The sequence below is a fragment of the Mandrillus leucophaeus genome, unplaced genomic scaffold (assembly GCF_000951045.1).
Source record: "Mandrillus leucophaeus isolate KB7577 unplaced genomic scaffold, Mleu.le_1.0 Scaffold504, whole genome shotgun sequence".
NCBI lineage: Eukaryota > Metazoa > Chordata > Mammalia > Primates > Cercopithecidae > Mandrillus > Mandrillus leucophaeus.
In genome coordinates, this window is record NW_012105410.1 from 1032110 (window position 1) to 1051140 (window position 19031).

Consider the following 19031-nt stretch of genomic DNA (forward strand, 5'->3'; position numbering starts at 1 on the left):
AACTTTCTCTTACTGGTCTTAGTTTTGTCCTCTGAAAACAGAGCTATAATCTTACTCCCTTTGCCTTTAGATATCAGTACTGGAAGTTATGCCTTGCCTTCTTCCCAGCAGAAAAGTAGAAAAGTACAAAAAATCTGCTCCTCTGGGTTGAAACCCAGGAGCCACCAAGATGCCAGCTTACCACTCTTCTCTCATGGATTCTGACACCGAACTCATTGGAAACATGGCACTGTTACCTATCAGAAGTCAATTCAAAGGACCTGCCCCAAGAGAGACAAAAGATATTGATACTGTGGATGAAGCCATCTATTACCTCAAGGCCAATGTCTTCTTCAAAAACTATGAAGTTAATAATGAAGCTGATAGGACCTTGACCTATATCTCTCTCTACGTTTCTGAGTGTCTAAAGGAACTCCAAAAGTGCAATTCCAAAAGCCAGGGTGAGAAAGAAATGTATACACTGGGAATCACTAACTTTTCTGTTCCTGGAGAGCCCAGTTTTCCACTTAATGCAATTTATCCCAAACCTGCAAACAAACAGGAAGATGAAGTGATAAGGGCCTATTTACAACAGGTAAGGCAAGAGACTGGACTGAGACTTTGTAAGAAAGTTTTCAACCCTCAGAATGATAAACGCAGCAAGTGGTGGACTTGCTCTGTGAAGAGACAGTTCATGAACTAGAGTCTTTCAAGACCTGGACAGTGAAAGGAGCAGGGGCAGCCACCATCTCCAGAGCCCTAAGCAGCATTTTCCAGCAAGATATACACAATACTTTGCCTTTATTTCACAACGTTTTATACACAAGAGAGAAGAGCATGTCTTTACTTGAAAAACTCTTGATCAAGAATTCGGGTGGGAGAAAAGAAAATGGGTTATCAACAGTGATTTGAAATTTTCTGCAGTATTAAGCTGGTGCTTAGTAAGCATAAGTAATAATAAAGAAATTTCAGGCCAGGCGCGGTGGCTCACACCTGTAATCCCAGCACTTTGGGAGGCCAGGGCGGGCGGATCATGAGGTCAGGAGATCGAGACCATCCAGGCTAACACGGTGAAACCCTATCTCTACTAAAAATACAAAAAATTAGCCAGGCGTGGTGGCGGGCACCTGTAGTCCCAGCTACTCAGGAGGCTGAGGCAGGAGAATGGCATGAACTCGGGAATGGAGCTTGCAGTGAGCTGAGATGCTGCCACTGCACTCCAGCCTGGGCGACAGAGCAAGACCCTGTCTCAAAAAAAAAAAAAAGAAAGAAATTTCTAACATTCCAAAAAAAAAAAAAAAGTACCAAAAGTAGAGTACGAGTCAGCTCTTCTCCACCTCCTACTCCTCATATAACCCACACATCACCTTGAAACAGAGATTTTTTTTTTTTTTTTTTGAGAGGGAGTTTCACCAGGGATTACAGGTGCACACCACCATGCCCGGCTAATATTTGTATTTCTAGTAGAGATGGCATTTCGCTATGTTGGCCAGGCTGGTCTTAAACTCCTGACCTCAGGTGATCTACCCTCCTCGATCTCCCAAAGTGCTGGGATAACAATCAGGAAAATGGCCTGCAGGTAGGAGAGAAAAGGTGAGAAATATCGAGGCCTCAGGTGATCTAGCCACCTTGGCCTCCCAAAGTGCTGGGATTACAGGTGTGAGTCACTGCGCCCAACCTTATTTTTTAATTTTTTTTTTTTTTTTTTTTTTTTTTTTTTTTAGACAGAGTCTCGCTCTGTCACCCAGGCAGGAGTGCATTGGCGTGATCTCAGCTCACTGCATCCTCCGCGCCCCGGGTTCAAGCAATTCTAATGCCTCAGCCTCCTGAGTAGCTGGGACTACGGACGTGTGCCACCATGCCCAGTAATTTTGTGTTTTTAGTGGAGACAGGGTTTCATCATGCTGGCCAGGGTGGTCTCAAATTCCTGACCTCAAGGGATCCACCCGCTTCAGCTTTCCAAAGTGCTGGGATTACAGGCAGGAGCCACCATGCCCAGTCACTATCTTTTTAATATTTTTTTAATTAAAAAAATTATTTTTGAGACAGAGTCTTGCTTTGTCACCCAGGGTGAAATGCAGTGGCACAATCATGGCTCACTGCAGCCTCCACCTCCTAGACTCAAGCGATCCTCCTACCTCAGCTTCCTGAGTAGCTGGGACCACAGAAATGAACCACCATGCCTGACTAATTTTTATTTTTTGTAGAGACAGGGTCTTCTATGTTGCCCGGGCTGGTCTCAAACTCCTGGGCTCAAGTGATCCTTCCGCCTCAGCCTCCCAAAATGCTGGGATTATAGGCATGAGCCACTGTGCCCAGCCCATTTGTTTTTTAAATTTTAAAAAAAAAAAGAAAAAGTTTTATAAAAATATTATACTTTGGAGTGACTTTAGGTTTACAGAAAAGTTAGTTAAAGATAATACAGAAAGTTCCCATATGCCCTTAATCAGTTTCAGGTTTTCCCAAATGTTGCCACCTTACATTTGTCAAAACTAAGAGGTCAATATTGGTACACTGCTATTACCTAAACACATACCTTTTTTTTTTTCACCAGTCTTTCCTTAACATCCTGGATCCAGTCTAGAATACCACTGACTTAGCTGTCAAGTTTCTTTAGTCTCCTTGGTTGACTTTTATTTTCAAATCACTAAATTAATATAATCTGAAATGGACTCTGGACTTCTTGTTAAGTGAAGCAGTACACTTTCCTAACTGTTTAAACCATGTTCAGCCCAAAACATCCTAACTGATATACTGAAATGCTCAAGGTAGGTAGGTAGTCCCTCCAGGCTGTATAGTCCAGTCCTCCTCACCTGCATCATTCCTACAAGGATCCAGTGTCCCTTAATGTACACTTTGTTCCAGGCATTTCCCCAACATCATTCCTGAACTCCATTCCAAAGAGTTTGTCCTGGCTACACCAAGGTACTCGCTTTACCTAGAATATGTATGTAAAGCATCAAACACAGTACCTACTAGATAGCAGGCTCTCCGGAAATGCTAGTGCCCTTCTTCTTGTGCCCCTCTTGCCTCATCTATGACTTTGCATACACAAAAGCTTCAGCTTTCAGTGTCCATCTTTACATCTCCAGTGGGTGAAATCTTTATCGGTTTACATGTCACCTAGTTCACAAAGACCTTGCTGACAGCACTCCTGCCTCTAGAATTAGCTATTCTCCATTTCCTCATGCAGTCTTCTGATGTAGTCCTTATCAAACTGGACTGCAATCATATGTTCACATGTCTGTCTGCCTTACTGTGAGCTCCCTTAGGGCACAAGAGTGGTGGGCATTGAGCTAAATTCTGGGAATAACACCATGAATAAGGCACAGTCACCACCCTCAAGGAGCTTGAACTGGAGGGGGACGCAGACAATCACAACACAGAATGATAAAAACTATTGATAGGTACAATATGCCAAAGAATCATGGGGGACCATGTCCCAACCCAGCCAGAGATTATACACTTAAAACTATGTTTAATTAACTGAACTACAAAGAAGCATCTCTCTCAATTGGCCCATAGACCCACCTTGGCTAGCAATGAATCCATCTCTGAAACTTAGCAGGGATAGAACTGGTGCTCCTGATCTGTGGATGACTTGTACTGGAGCCCTAGGATTCAAAGAAAGGGGAAATTTTACTTTCTTTCTTCAAAAGCAATACTTGACCATATTCAGTATATAGGACTAATCACATAAGAGCAAACAGGATAAAATGTGGAGAAAGATTAAACATTTCTATGGTTTCTTTCCTGGCAAGAACCTTAACTGGCAGATTAAGGTAATTCATTTAAAACCATCCATGTCTCTAAACATGAACTAAGTCGCCACCCAAATCCTGAGTTTTTAAGGCAGGTATGACATGGGTTGAAGATAACAATATTAGCAATATGTTAACCTTTTCACTTAACGAAAGAATTAAGATTTGTTGTAAAATATTAAAATTGTCAGGACTCTAAAAAAGAAAGAGAAAGCTGAGTGAGAATCAATTTAATATATATGTAAGGGTGATTTTATAATAGTGATCAGAGATTCCCTATCTCTGTGGAGGCAAAAAAAAAAAAAAAAAGAAAAAAATATTAAGTAACTGAAATGATGGAAGAAAAGGTATAAGCTAGTCACCATCTACTGTAATTTCTTCCCTGCTCTTGGAATAAACTTAGAATGGCAGGTAAGGTCAAAGCAGCTCCTGTTTTCCTGCTGGCATCACTTCTCACCACTGCCCTCATATGCAGGGAACATACCTGTCATAGACTCCTGAAAACAATCCCTTTCACATGCCTTCATATATAGGATTGGATATATGGGATTCTACCGAGCCCAGCTCTTTTCCTCCTTCTTTACTTGGCAACTTCCTACTCAACAAGATCCAATGTTTCTCATTGCCTTGGAGAAGCAGTCTTACCTCCTTCCCTCTCCTTTCTGGTGCTTCCTTAAATTTCTGTGGCTAGCCCTGTCAGACAAGCGATCACACTGCACAACAGTCTTTTACTTGTCCATCTTTACCATTAGACTCCAGGTGTCTCAAAGGCAGAGTCTGTTTTTTGTTTTTTGTTTTTGTTTTTGAGATAGAGTCTTGCTCTGTTGCCCAGGCTGGAGTTCAGTGGCACGATCTCAGCTCACTGAAACCTCCACTTCCCAGGTTCAAGCGATCCTCCTGCCTCAGCTACACTAGCAGCTGGGATAATAGGTACGCGCCACCATGCCCAACTAATTTTTGTATTTTCAGTAGAAACGGGGTTTCGCCATGTTGGCCAGGCTGGTCTCGAACTCCTGACCTCAGGTGATCCACCCACCTTAGCGTCTCAAAGTGCTAGGATTACAGGTGTGAGCCACCACACCCAGCCCAGAGTCTGTACCTTTTATTTCTGTTTTTCAGTGCCTTGAACCAAGCCTGATGCCCACAGAAGCTATTTTCAATAAATATCAGTTGAAAAAAGGAAGGAAATCAAAGGAAGAAGGGACAGAATTGTAGAAATTATTAAATCCTGCAACAGAGAGATTGTGTGATTCTCTTTAGGTATCTTTAAGACCAAGGAAAAGCCTGTTTAGAAAGGTCATGATCAAAACTACATAACTAATAGAGCTGGGTTCCTTAAACTAAAAATAATCTTTCAGGGCTGGGTACAGTGGCTCATGCCTGTAATCCCAGCACTTTGGGAGGCTGAGGCGGGCAGATAATGAGGTCAGGAGTTTGAGACCAGCCTGACCAACCTGGTGAAACCCTGTCTCTATTAAATATACAAAAATTAGCTTGGTGTGGTGGCGCACGCCTGTAATCCCAGCTACTCAGGAGGCTAAGGCAGGAGAATTGCTTGAACCCGGGAGGCAGAGGTTACAATAAGCCGAGATGGCACCACTGTACTCCAGCCTGGAGGACAGAGTGAGAATCCATCTCAAAAAATAAATAAATAAATAAATAAAAATAATTCAATCTTTCAATCTTAGGGTAGCCAGGGTCTAATGTAAGAGAAAATTACTGAGCTCTTTAAGGTTAAAAGTTCTAGACAATCAATTTAAATGAAATGTTAGTTTATATTTAAGCTTAATTTTCACAGCAATCATTAGTCAGACAATCATAATAGTATGAATCATATATTTTAATATGAGTCCAGGAATAATAAGAACAATCAGAAAATTCAGACCAGAAAACCTTTGTAAACGGAAAAATATACCCTTGATTCAATAGTCATGTATACGCTAGGCTAAATCAACGTTAAAGCCAATAAAAATTTCCACTCTGTAGAAAACCTGCATCATGTAAATGAATAGTGACTCACCCTGGACTCCTCACATCCAGCTGATAAATGTTTCCATCTTGAGTCCCAGCCAATAGCAAGAAGCCAGAGAGAAAAGTACAGCAGTTGAAAGCATCTGAGCCAATAAAGAGGAACACCTGGGAACAAGTAGGAGGCAAAAATGCTGTTTAGAGATTAATTTGTTTCCAAGAATAAACAGGCACCAAAAAAGGAAAAATTTCACTATATTTTGAGATATTTTCTTCCTTCCCCCTTTAATTATTCTCAAATGGTAAATTACACATTCACCAAAAACTGAGAAGGAAATACTCCCAGGATTTCAGGAACCTGAGGCTGGTTAAGGACTTGAGCAGTTTATGTAATATACTCTGAGGTGGCAGTTTTCCAACTATTACCACTCAACACACTATCTCACAGTATCCTCACCAACAAAATTCCTTCTTTTCCCCTTTTTCATGACAACCTTCTATTTGAGAAACACTTGCAATTCCCACATGTAAGTTTTGTTCCATGTCACTTCAACCTTTTGAAGGAGGGTATTTTGTAGGAAAATAAACAGGCTTAAATAAAGTAGCGATGTAAAGAATCACAGTTCTCCCCATGAATCTGAAAAAGAAATTATTAGATTTTCATTTACTTCTTACTGTTAGCTCAAACTGATTATGTCTTCCCGAAACATTCTAAAAAGAAAAGGCAAAAAACAAAATAAACAAAAAAACCTGATTTCCCTCTGGAAGTAAAAGCCAGTGTGAAAACTCAAGTACAAAGGCGGTATTAGCAAAAATGGTAATGTTCCTGAAACAAACTTTGAAAATGGAAGTATCACCAGCACAATGAAGTAATAAGATGAAACGAAAACAGCAAACCCTGTGGCCAAACCAAATCATTAAAGTTGTCTGGATGACAATTACAGGAGCTAGAAGGAAATTTTAAAAATCTAATCTCTGGGAAGAGAGAATTTAGTTAACAGCATAATCTTCCCAGCAAAAATTCAGATGTAGGAAGAAACTCCAACTAATGGTCTGTTCATTAATTGATCAAGAGTCCTGAATACATGAGTCCTTTTTTTTGAGACAGGGTCTCACTCTGGTTCCCCAGACTGGAGTACAGTGGCACAATCTTGGCTCACTGAAGCCTCGACCTTCCAGGCTAAGGTGATCTTCCCACCTCAGCCTCCCAAGTAGCTGTAGCTGGAATTACAGGTGCATGCCACCATGCCCAGCCAATTTTTTGTATCATTAATAGAGATGGGTTTTTTGCCCAGGCCAGTCTTGAACTCTTGGACTCAAGCAATCTACCCTTTCTGGGCCTCCCAGAAAGCTGGGATTACAGGCATGAGCCATTGTTCCCAGCCACATGAGTTCTTTACTCAGAATTTCTTCACATTACCTAAGAGGTAGCAGGACTCATAAAGAAAGAAAATCTATACAACTTCATCATTTTACATATAGCACACTAAGGCCCAGAGAAGGAAAGTGACTTAACAAAGATCACAAAACAGTAGAGCATTTAATCCTCATCATATACCCTATTATGCCCAGTTTAGTGATGAGGAAGCAGGCTCAGAGAGGTTAAGTAACTTGTCCAATGCTGGAATCATTAAGAATTAACATAAGAACTGAGATTTATTTTATTTTTTTTATTCTCTGCAAGTGTTGCACAAGAACTGGGATTTAGGGCCGGGTGCAGTGGCTCACACCTGTACTCCCAGGTGTGAGGTCAAGGAAGGTAGATCACATGGGTCAGGAGTTTGAGACTAGTCTGGCCAACATGATGAAACCCCATCTCTACTGAAAATATAAAAATTAGCCAGGCATGGTGGTAGGCCTGTAATCCCAGCTACTCGGGAGGCTGACGCAGGAGAATCACTTGAACCTAGGAGGCGGAGGTTGCAGTAAGCTGAACCGAGATTGCGCCACTGCACTCCAGCCTGGGCAACAGAGTGAGACTCTGTCTCAAAAAACAAACAAACAAACAAACAAACAAACAAACAAACAGGGATTTAAATGTTGCCCTTATTCCAAATCCCACACCCTTAATCATTATGCTGTACTTCCTCTTACTCAGGCAGCTTTCTCAAAAGTGAACACAGGGAGCAAGTAGAAATGTTTCCAAAATAGCCTTCTAAGAAACAGAACGACCCAGGTTGCCTCAGAGTTCAAAGGCCATATAGGAACCACTTGCCGGCTGCCTGCTCTGTAGTCCCAAGCACTGAAGTTTCTTATCTTCCCGGGCCAACAGCAGCATTTTTGCCTCTGTTCCAACCTCCCGTTCACCTGCATGACAAATGAACTATGTTAATAACAGTGAGGCTGATCAGCTGGCAGTGCCCACACAGCACCAATACTGATGGTTGATTACTGATTTTGTTAGCGATTCACTTACTACAAAGCAAACATTTATTATGTTCTGTATCTCACTGTGGTATTATTTATAAACTGGATATATTTGACAAAACTCACAGAACTATACAATTAAAAAGACTGACTTTATTTTTACATTTTAAAAATGTTTTTTAATGGTATCCAGTAGCCAAGGAAAAGGGTGACTTCTACCATATGTAAAAGATACCTCAGTAAATCCAAATGTATTTTTAAAATGTGTGTGTGTGTACTCTTTTTTGAGACAGGGTCTAGTATGTTGTCCAGGCTGAAGCGCATGGGCCATTCACAAGAACAAACATAGCACCCCACAGCCTTGAATCCCTGGGCGCGAGCAATCCTCCCGCCTCAGCCTCCTGAGTAGCTGGGACTACAGGTGTGTACACCATGGCTGGCAATAAACCCAACTTTTAAAATACTAAGTTGTTTGTACCGTGAGAAGACACCACACTAGGAGCAGGGATACAATGCTGGAAAATATAGTCTCTGACCTCAAAGATCTTACAGCCTGGAGAAAATGAAATGTATTCATTCACTCACCAAATATTTCTTTAGGGCCTACTATGTATCAGGCACTATTCTTTTTTTCTTTTTCTTTTTTACCTTCATCTTCTATGTGATGACATCACACACTATTCTAACTGCTAAGGAAACAGTGATGAACAAACAGATAAGGTCCTTACGCTCAAGGATTCTAGTGAATAGGTAAATAAACAAGTAGGATACTTTCAGAAAGTGATGAGTTCTAAAAGAAAATAAAATAGGAAAATAAGATCAGAAGTGAACAGGTTGGTGGGAGGCTAAGTGGGGAGGGTAACTTTAAATGTAAACTTCACTTATTTTTAAAAAATTTTTTTATAGAGATGGGGTCTCACTATGTTGCCCAGGCTAGTCTCAAACTCCTGGGCTCAAGCAATTCGCCCACCTCAGCCTCCCAAAGTGCTGGGTTTACAGGTGTGAGCCACCACGTCCAGCCTAAACTTTAACTTTAAAAAGCCTCTGTGGAAGTAACTTTTCAACTGAACGGTGAGATCTGAAAGGTGAACAGAAACCAGTTATGTGAAGAGCTGCAGGAGTATATTCCAGACTAAGGGAAAAAGAAGGCAGAGTCAGGCCAGATGCGGTGGGTCACGCCTGTAATTCCAGCACTTTGGGAGCCCGATGCGGGTAGATCACTTGAGGTGAGGAGTTCAAGACCAGCCTGGCCAACATGGCAAAACCCCATCTCTACTGAAAATACAAAAAATAGCTGGGTGTGGTGGTGCATGCCTGTAATCCCAGCTACTCGGGAGGCTGAGGCAGGAAAATTGCTTGAACCCAGGAGGTGGAGGTTGCAGTGAGCCAAGAATGTGCCACTGCATTCCAGTCTGGGTGACAGAGGGAGACTGTCTCAATTTAAAAAAAAAAAAAAAAAAGAAGGCAAAGTCTGGAGACTGGGAGAGTCCACTGTACTGAAAGAAGAAACTGAAGGCCTGTAGTTGAAATGTAGTGGGCCTGGCTGAGGATGGTGTGACATGAGACTGGAGAGAAGTGCAGGGGTCAGAAAGTATAAGAGCTGCTTGTAAGCCATGTAAGGGGTTAGGATTTCAACATGTACAAAGGGAAGCCACTGGAGAGTTCTAAGCAGGAGCATGACATGACTTACGATTTTCTTTTTCTTTTTTTTTTGGAGATGGAGTCTCGCTCTGTCACCCAGGCTGGAGTGCAATGGCGCGATCTCGGCTCACTGCAACCTCCGCCTCCCAGGTTCATGCCATTCTCCTGCCTCAGCCTCCCGAGTAGCTGGGACGACAGGCACCCACCACCACCCCCGGCTAATTTTTTGTATTTTTAGTAGAGACAGGGTTTCACTGTGTTAGCCAGGTTGGTCTCGATCTCCTGACCTTGTGATCTCCCCACCTCGGCCTCCCAAAGTGCTGGGATTACAGGCGTGAGCCACCACACCCCGCACGATTTTCTTAAATGACCACAATGATTGCTCTGAAAAGAATGGCTTATAGGAGAATAGTCTAGGCAGTAGTACAGGAAATAGGTGATGATAGTTTGGACCAGGATGTTGGCAGGAGGAAGGGAGAGAAGGGGAGGGAGAGGGAGAAATAGAAAAATTAGAAACACTTTGAAGTTAGAGATGGTAGACGTTGCTGATGCAGGACATGAGGAAAGAGGGGGTAGACTGTGAGTGAATCTCAGGCTTCAGGCTTGAGCAAATGGGTAGATAGTGGTGCCATTTTCTGAGATGGAAAAAAACAGTTTGGGGTGGGGAGGGATCAAACACTCCTTGTTAGACAAGGTAAGTTCAACTTATTTATTAGACATCAAAATAGAGTCTGAAACTCAGGTGAGAGGTCTATGCTTTACATGAACTTTGGAAATCGTTATCAGTTTAAATAATGATAGCTATGGAACAGATGAGATCACAAAGGAAGAAACTGTAGTTACAGTTGAGGACCCACAACTTAATAGTGGGGCCCTCTAGTATTTAAAGGTAGAAGAGAGGAGTTTCATAAAAGGAGAACTTTAAGAAGCAGCAGTCAATGAAACAGGAAGAAAGCCAGTGTTGTGTGGTATCACAGAAGCCATGAAAAAAATGTTCTCTAAGGAGAGGGTTTACTATGTGAAATACCACTAAATTCAGAAAGACAAGCACAGAGAAATAAGATGGATTCGGCAAGAGAAAGGTCACTGGTGGCTGGGCCCCATAGCTCACACCTGTAAGCCCAGCAGTTTGGGAGGCTGAGGAGGGCGGATCACTTGAGGCCAGAAGTTCAAGACCAGCCTGGCCAACATGGTGAAACCTCGTCTCTACTAAAAATACACAAATTAGCCAGGCATGATGGTGGGCACCCATAATCCCAGCTACTCGGGAGGCTGAGGCACGAGAATCACTTGAACACTTGAACCTAGGAGGTGGAGGTTGCAGTGAGCCAAGAGATCGTACCACTGCACTCCAGCCTGGGCAAGACTAAGACCCCATCTCAAAAAAAAAAAAAAAAAAAAAAGGAAGGTCACTGGTGACTTTAACAACAGCCATTTCAGTCAAGTACTTGGGCATAAACCATCCTAGAATGGGCTGAAGAATAAATGGGAAATGAAAAAGTACAGAAAACGAGAAACAATATTTTCATTTAAATTACTTTAGGGCCAGCAGCAGTGGCTCGTACTTGTAATCCCAGCACTTTGGGAGGCTAAGATGGGAGGATCACTTGAGGCCAGGAGTTCAAGACCAGCCTGGGCAACATAGTGAGACCTTGTCGCTACAAAAATAAAAAATAAAAAAAATTAGATAGGTGTAGCGGTGCATGCTTAGAGTCCTAGCTACTCAAGAGGCTGAGAGGCAGGAGAACTGCTTGAACAGAGTACAGAGGATTATTAGGGCTAAGAAACTACTATGTATGATACTACAATGGTGAATACATGTCACTGTACATTTGTCAGACCCTATAGGATGTATAACGCCAAGAATGAGTCTTAAACTCTGAACTTTGGATGATAATAATGTGTCATGTAGGTTCATCAGCTGCAACAAATGTACCACTCTGGTGGGGGATGTTGATAGTGAGGAGGGCTATGTGTGGGTGGGTAAGGCAAAAGGTATATAAGAACTCCCTGTACTTTTTTTTTTTTGAGACAGAGGCTCTCACTGTCACCTAGACTGGAGTGCAATGGTGCAATCTCAGCTTACTGCAACTTCAGCTTCCCAGGTTCACACGATTCTCCTGCCTTAGCCTCCCGAGTAGCTGGGATTACAGACACACACCACCATACCCGGCTAAATTTTTATATTTTTAGTAGAGACAGGGTTTCACTATGTTGGCCAGACTGGTCTCAAAATCCTGACCTTGTGATTCGCCCTCCTTGGCCTCCCAATGTGCTGGGATTACAGGCGTGAGCTACCACGCCCAGCCCCCTGTACTTTCTGCTAAATTTTGCTGTGAACCTAAAATGGCCCTAAAAAATAAGGTCTATTTTTTTTAATGTGAAGGGCTAAGACAATGGTAGAAAAAAAAAAAAAATTGTTCCATGCTGGCTAACATGGTGAAACCCCGTCTCTACTAAAAAATACAAAAAATTAGCCAGGCGTGGTGGTGCGCGCCTGTAGTCCCAGTTTCTTGGGAGGCTAAGGCAGGAGAATGGTGTGAACCCAGGAACCAGAGCTTGCCGTGAGCCGGAATTGTGCCACAGCACTCCAGCCTGGACAACAGAGCAAGACTCCGTTTCAAAAAAAAAATTGTCCTATGGAACAAAGATGCAACTATTATTATGGGAAAATAAGAATGAAAGTTGCCTTATTAGGACCTTTATTAGCCTCTCACCATAGCTATTCAACCCATTTCCTACTACTACCCCTCTTAATTCAACTTTCTAGCCCAGCCAAGCGTATCTTTTTATATAACACTCAGTTTCATGTCCAAGCTGTAATGCAAACTGCCCCTACACCTACCCCTTGCCCTAGCTCCCACTGTCCTATCCTTACCATTCCTGTCTGTTCTACTTGAACTTACCCTTTAAAGGCTTAAGCCAACTTCTTTTGTGACATCTTTCCTATCTATACTAACCGGGAACACTCCATCCCTCTGAAAACCTATTATATTTGCATTAGGACTCGCTAATTTGCCAGGCATGGTGGTACGTGCCTATAGTCCCAGCTATTAGGGAGGCTGTGGTGGGAGGATCACTTAAGCCCAGGAGTTCAAGGCCAGCCTGGGCAAAACAGCAGGACTCTATCACTAAAAGAATATTATAAATAAAAAGAATCACTAATTAGTTCAGCCAAATGTTACTGTTCTCTAAATGTTTTATAGCAAGCTTGTCCAACCTGCAGCCCAGGGAGGCTTTGAATGAGGCCCAACACAAATTCATAAACTTCCTTAAAGTATTATGAGATTTATTTATTTATTTTTAGCTCAGCTATCATCAATGTTAAGTGTGTTTTATGTGTGGCCCAAGATAAGTCTTCTTCAAATGTGGCCCAGGGATGCCAAAAGATTGGACACCCCTAATGTTTTATAGGCATTAATTAATGCCTAATGTTTTATAGGCATTAATCTCATCTACTAAATTAGATTGTACTTACTGAAATGTAGTGCTATGACATATACTTCCTTTGTAGATTCCAAAGCAATAGAAACATAGTAGGTACAGAATAAATATTAATTGTATGGTGAAAACAGAAATACCAGGTACAGAGCAGAAAAGGATGAGGAAGAAATAGAGAAACTAAGACAATCACTGAAGGGGGCCCAAGAAAAAAAACAATCCTACATATCATTATCAACTTACTGGGCATCTGCTCAGGGGAGCCAAGGTTTATGGAGTTGTCAGCAGCACCCACCGCCACTCCATTGATGGAAGAACCACAATCTGCAAGGACTCCCAAGCAGGCTGAGCGCCCACAATCCCAAAGTCGTGCTGTCCCATCTCGAGAACCAGATACCACATTCCTCCCCCGATCAACGATGGCTGTATCCAGGATACCTAGCAAGAGAAAAAAACTCCCTAAGATGGAGGATGGAGTAAAGGAACCACAAGGGCAGAAAAGATGGAGCTGCATAAATGACTCCATCCCTTCACAAACATGTTCTCAACAGGTACCACATGCTGGCCATGTTCAAGTGCTCGAAAAACAGAAATAGAGTCCCAGCTCCCCAATAAATCAAAGTTTAGCTGTGAAAGACAGGCATGGAAAAATAAATTCTGGATTTAATTTTTAGTGGAGTGTGCTAGAGCAATCATGTTCAAGTTTTTTATCTTCAAAATCCTTTTTTAAAAATAAAAATTAAGAGGTCAAGTATGGTGGCTCACGCCTGTAATCCCAGCACTTTGGGAGGCTGAGGCAGGTGGATTGCCTGAGCTCAGGAGTTCAAGACCAGCCTGGCTAATATGATGAAACCCCGTCTCTACTAAAAATACAAAATAGCCAGGTGTGGTGGCACATGCCTGTAATCCCAGCTAATCAGGAGGCTGAGGCAGGAGAATCGCTTGAACCTGGGAGGCGGAGGTTGCAGTGAGCTGAGGTCACACCACTGCACTCCAGCCTTCGACAGAGGAGACTCCGTCTCAAATAAATAAATAAATAAATAATAAATAAAGTAGACACCTTAACAAGAACTTTGGAGAAAAAAAAAATAGACACCTAAGAGAATTCAGTTTGAAAATCACTGCCTTGGCCAGGTACAGTGGTACACACCTGTAATTCCAGCACTTTGGGAGGATGAGGCAGAAGAATCTCTTGAGCTCAGGAGGTCGAGACCAGCCTGGGCAACACAGCATGACTTTGTTTATACAAAAAATTTAATTCAGGCATGAGGCTTGTGCCTGTAGTCCCAGCTACTCAGGAGGCTGAGGTGGGAGGATTGCTTGAGCTCTGGATTTCAAGGCTACAGTAAGCCATGATTGCTTCACTGTACTCCAGCCTGGGCAGTGGAGCAAGACCCCACTATATATACATATAATTACATATATCTTGCTGCTGCTTTCACTCATAATTGATTAAAAGGGTTAGCCTCCCCATTTGAAAAAAAGACATGACTTCTGGTTCTGGCCAAGAAAGAGTAGTCCCATTGCTCCTAGGTCCTTCCATTTACAACTGAAAAGTCATGGACACAGCAAGCATAGGAAGACTCGGAATGACGGAAAGAAGGTGGTGGACCACCTAAGGACCTCAGGATTTAAAGAACAACACAGCAATGAGTTCCTGGATTTCTTTATTGCCTCCCACATATCCTGGACAGGACATTGCAGAAGCCTCCAACACGAAACTGCTAACAGGAACAGAGTTAAAAAACAAAACAAAACAAAACTCCCAGTAAAGTCTGTTGCCCCTAGCGCAAAGACTGAGAAGGACATAGCTCACAAAATAGAAATTTTCTTGGCAACATCCACTCTATACAAGTAGACACCAACAGAAAAACTGTTACTCCCCCTCCCCCATGGTTTCAGTGGGGCTGAACAGGAGGTGATCGTCTACCTTGCTCCCATGGAAGCAGGCAGCAGCACTCCCATTCCCCTACCCAGTGGGGCTGACCAGGCTAAGTAGGGTACTGTCATCAGGATCCAGCAGTGAGCTCAGCTTCCATCCCCGTCTGGCACTGACAGGCACAAAGAGGTGCCCTGAGGTGCCCACAACCCCTTCCCAGGTGTCAGTCAGCAGGGAACCAAGCTTGTAACGCCACTAGGAGGCAATGAGGTGATGCAAGTCAGGTGGTGCAATTGTGTCCTACTTTCACCAAGAAGGTGACACAGGACCAAGGGGGAAGCTGAACTTCCACCTCCCCCATCTACAATGTGAGGCGGTATAAGTCAGTGCTCCACTTTTGCCAGGGTAGTGTAAGGGGAGCCCAGTAGGAGGCTGAACATTCTTATCTACCCAGCCCTCATACCACACCTCAACAGGGAATTGTCTGCCAAAAAAGATGATAGAATTAAGATCGAGTGTTATAATGTCCAAAATGTCTATCGGTTTTACAGTTTTTGAAGCCCTTTATTGTCTATAATATGAATATTCGGTCCCTAGCTTCGGGAATACACAGCACAAAAAAATAGAGTTAATTATAGACATAAAGACAATGGAAAAAAAAGAGAAAAAAATACACAAACAGAATATATCTGGAAAAAAAAAAAGACTTACAATACAATGGCACAGGTGTAAAAACACAGAGTTGTATAGGGTAGAGAGGTAGTGCAACCCTATGGTGATCCAGGCAGGGCTAGTATTTGTTTTATTAAAACTCATTTAACGATGCTTAGTATAGGTGCCCAATAAATTAAGAGTACCTGACCAAAGGTCACATAGCTAATTAGTGGTCTTTAGCATACTTTCGTTCCTCTTAAAATGAAATGACTTCAGATACACAAACCTTGACAAAAACTCTACAGCAACTCAGCGTAACGTACAAGTGCCAATCCAATGTGATTAACCATGTCTCTCAATTCTCACTGGAAATTTCACTTTGTTTAGAAAAAGATGAGTTTATGGGAAATGCCACAGCTTTAAAAAGTAGCCAATTTAGGGTCTGTGTGGGAAAATATGATTAAAAGCAACTCAGGTGGGACCTAATCACTGTAGAGTAACTTTTCAAATAGATGCAGTTGAAAATAAAAACTAAATCCAGGCCAGGTACAGTGGCTCACAACTGTAACCCCAGCACTTTGGGAGTCCGAGGCAGGCAGATCACTCGAGGCCAGGAGTTTAAGACCAGCCTAACCAACATAGCGAAACCCTGTCTATACTAAAATACAAAAATTAGCAGGGTGTGGTGGCAGATGCCTGTAATTCCAGCTACTTGGGAGGCTGAGGCACAAGAATCACTTGAACCTGGGAGGCAGAGGTTGAAGTGAGCTGAGATGGCGCCACTACACTCCAGCCTAGGTAACAGAGGGAGTCTCAAAAAAAAAAAAAAAAGAAAAGAAAACGAAATTCAATTTATACAGCTGACAACAGTTGTTAGGTAAATGTAATTCTCACAGCTATATACCCACTAGATAAAGTCTACTAGAGAAAAGATTTTTCAGTCTTCCTCTCAAAAACAGATCTATCGAGCCCATATGGTTTGCTGCCATCTTGTTTCTTATTTTGCAATTGGTCACCAAAGTATTTTGAGTTTGGAAAATCTACCTTTCTATTTTAACTCCATAACACATTCAGCAAAAATCTAATTAGAAAATATCTTAGAGCTTTTAAGAATCCTAAGGAATCATCATAAGGAAGGTCTTTCAGGTCTTATTAAGCAATCAAAGATCTCTTTATGTCTCTACGGGAAGTTCCAACCGCTATTTCAAAATGCTACTGAGTTCCACGGAAGTGATACATGCTTTTGGAAAAAAACAATTCTGAAAAGTATGTATTCAAGGCACAGATGCTATAGCTGTGGCTAGAAAGCTGACTACATTATTAATTGTGTATAAATTTCAAGTAATATTCAGCAAAGAGTTGCAATCTAGATAGTTTTCCTTTTCTATAAAAGCAGAGTGAAAAATTATCACCCTCTCTTTAATAAAATATCACTCATAATATAACAGCATCTGGTGTGGGTCTCTTAACACTTACATGACAAGAATAAAGAAAACAGGACCCTGGGGAAGTGGGAACCTATGAAGAATGACTTTAGAAAGAAGCTACGAAAGTAGCAATTTTGGCTAGGCGTGGTGGCTCACGCCTGAAATCGCAATACTTTGGGATGCCAATGAGGGAGGATCACGAGGTCAGGAGTTCGAGACCAGCCTTGCCAATATGGTGAAACCCAGTTTCTTCTAAAAATACAAAAATTAGCAGGGCATGGTGGTGTGCACCTGTAGTCCCAACTACTCGGGAAGCTGAGGCAGAAGAATCACTTGAACCCAGGAGGCGGAGGTTGCACTGAGCCGAGATCATGCCACTGCACACCAGCCTGGGTGACAGAGTGAGATTCTGTCTCAAAAAAAAAAAAAAAGAAAGTAGCAATTTCAAGAATGCCTTTCTAAGAGAAGCAGCCACAGCTAAGACTTACCAGAAGCTGCAAAAAGTTTTACTGTTATTTTTGTTTTGTTTTGTTGAGATGGGGTCTCACTATGTTGCCCAGGCTAGAGTGCCATTGCTATTCACAGGCACAATTATATCACACTGCAGCCCTGAACTCCTGGCCTCAAAAGATCTGTTTACCTTAGCCTCCCAAATAGCTGGGATTACAGACATGCACCACTGCACCCAGCTGGAAAAGGCTTTAGATATCAAACCAAATAGATACAAGTCTTCACCATATAAACCAGAACACAGAAGCATTTGCCTTCAAGAAAAGATTCATTGGTCGGGCGCGGAGGCTCAAGCCTGTAATCCCAGCACTTTGGGAGGCCGAGACGGGTGGATCACGAGGTCAGGAGATCGAGACCATCCTGGCTAACATGTGAAACCCCATCTCTACCAAAAGATACAAAAAAAAAACTAGCCGGGTGAGGTGGCGGGCGCCTGTAGTCCCAGCTACACGGGAGGCTGAGGCAGGAGAATGGCGTAAACCTGGGAGACGGAGCTTGTAGTGAGCTGAGATCTGGCCACTGCACTCCAGCCTGGGCAACAGAGCGAGACTTCGTCTCAAAAAAAAAAAAGAAAAAAAAGAAAAGATTCAACAGAATCACATAAAAGCATCCCAGCCAAAGTCTGGAAATACGAATAACATTAGAAGAAACTATTCCTGAAATAAGTATTTGTAAGAAATAAAGCAAATTTCATATTCCCAGGTGTATATTCTTAACAAGTTTATTTAAATTATTTAGTTTCTCTATCATATTAAGCTATTCTAATGTTGCTAGAGAGCAATATACATACATGTGTATATGGGAAAATTAATGGCTATGACTCAGATCTCTGAAAAAAAAAAATAAGCCTTGAAGTACCTTCTATTACTTGGAGGCAGCATAGCCAATTTCTAAGAAAGTATTTAAGACTTGGAAAATAATGGCCCAACTGCTGAAACTGCAACTTGGTTTCTTAAAATTATTCTATAAATATAAGCATTTCCACTACCATTATGAGAAAAAAAAACTAAGCCAACTAGTTAACTAAAATGGAGTTTAATTTGGTCTCAACATTTCACTGATTATGAAAGATGAAATGCTTATTATAAAAAATTAGGATTATAAATGTATATTCCCAAATTTCACAACCTTACTTAAATGGCCTGGGCAATTTAACTTCAAAATGATTAAACTGCATTTTAGAGTTACTTATTGAACTCATATATTACTAACACAAAACTACTTTTAGTCTACCTTTCCATTTGAAAAATTCAGCATACACACAGAAACCTTACCTCTGCTTGTTAATTAAGTAAAGAACACAATAATCCTTTAGTTATATATATTTAAATACACACACACACACAGTATTGGGGCACCAATTTATGTATATATACTTTTTTTTTTTTTTTTTGAGATGGAGTC

General features: G+C 41.9%; 1 protein-coding gene and 1 pseudogene across 4 annotated transcripts in view; one reads left to right on the forward strand and one right to left on the reverse strand.

Moving 5' to 3' along the window:
• Positions 1–19031, reverse strand: part of PAAF1 (proteasomal ATPase-associated factor 1) — a 78764-nt gene that overhangs the window by 5058 nt on the left and 54675 nt on the right. For all 4 annotated transcript variants that reach the window (XM_011996197.1, XM_011996195.1, XM_011996194.1 and 1 more), the window contains 4 exons: positions 13401–13595; positions 7924–8015; positions 5761–5876; positions 3511–3593 (listed from right to left, as the gene is read on the reverse strand). In XM_011996197.1, the coding sequence (XP_011851587.1) occupies positions 3511–3593; positions 5761–5876; positions 7924–8015; positions 13401–13595 (486 nt within the window). The remainder of the gene's footprint in view (positions 1–3510; positions 3594–5760; positions 5877–7923; positions 8016–13400; positions 13596–19031) is intronic.
• Positions 76–872, forward strand: LOC105551054 (annotated as a pseudogene).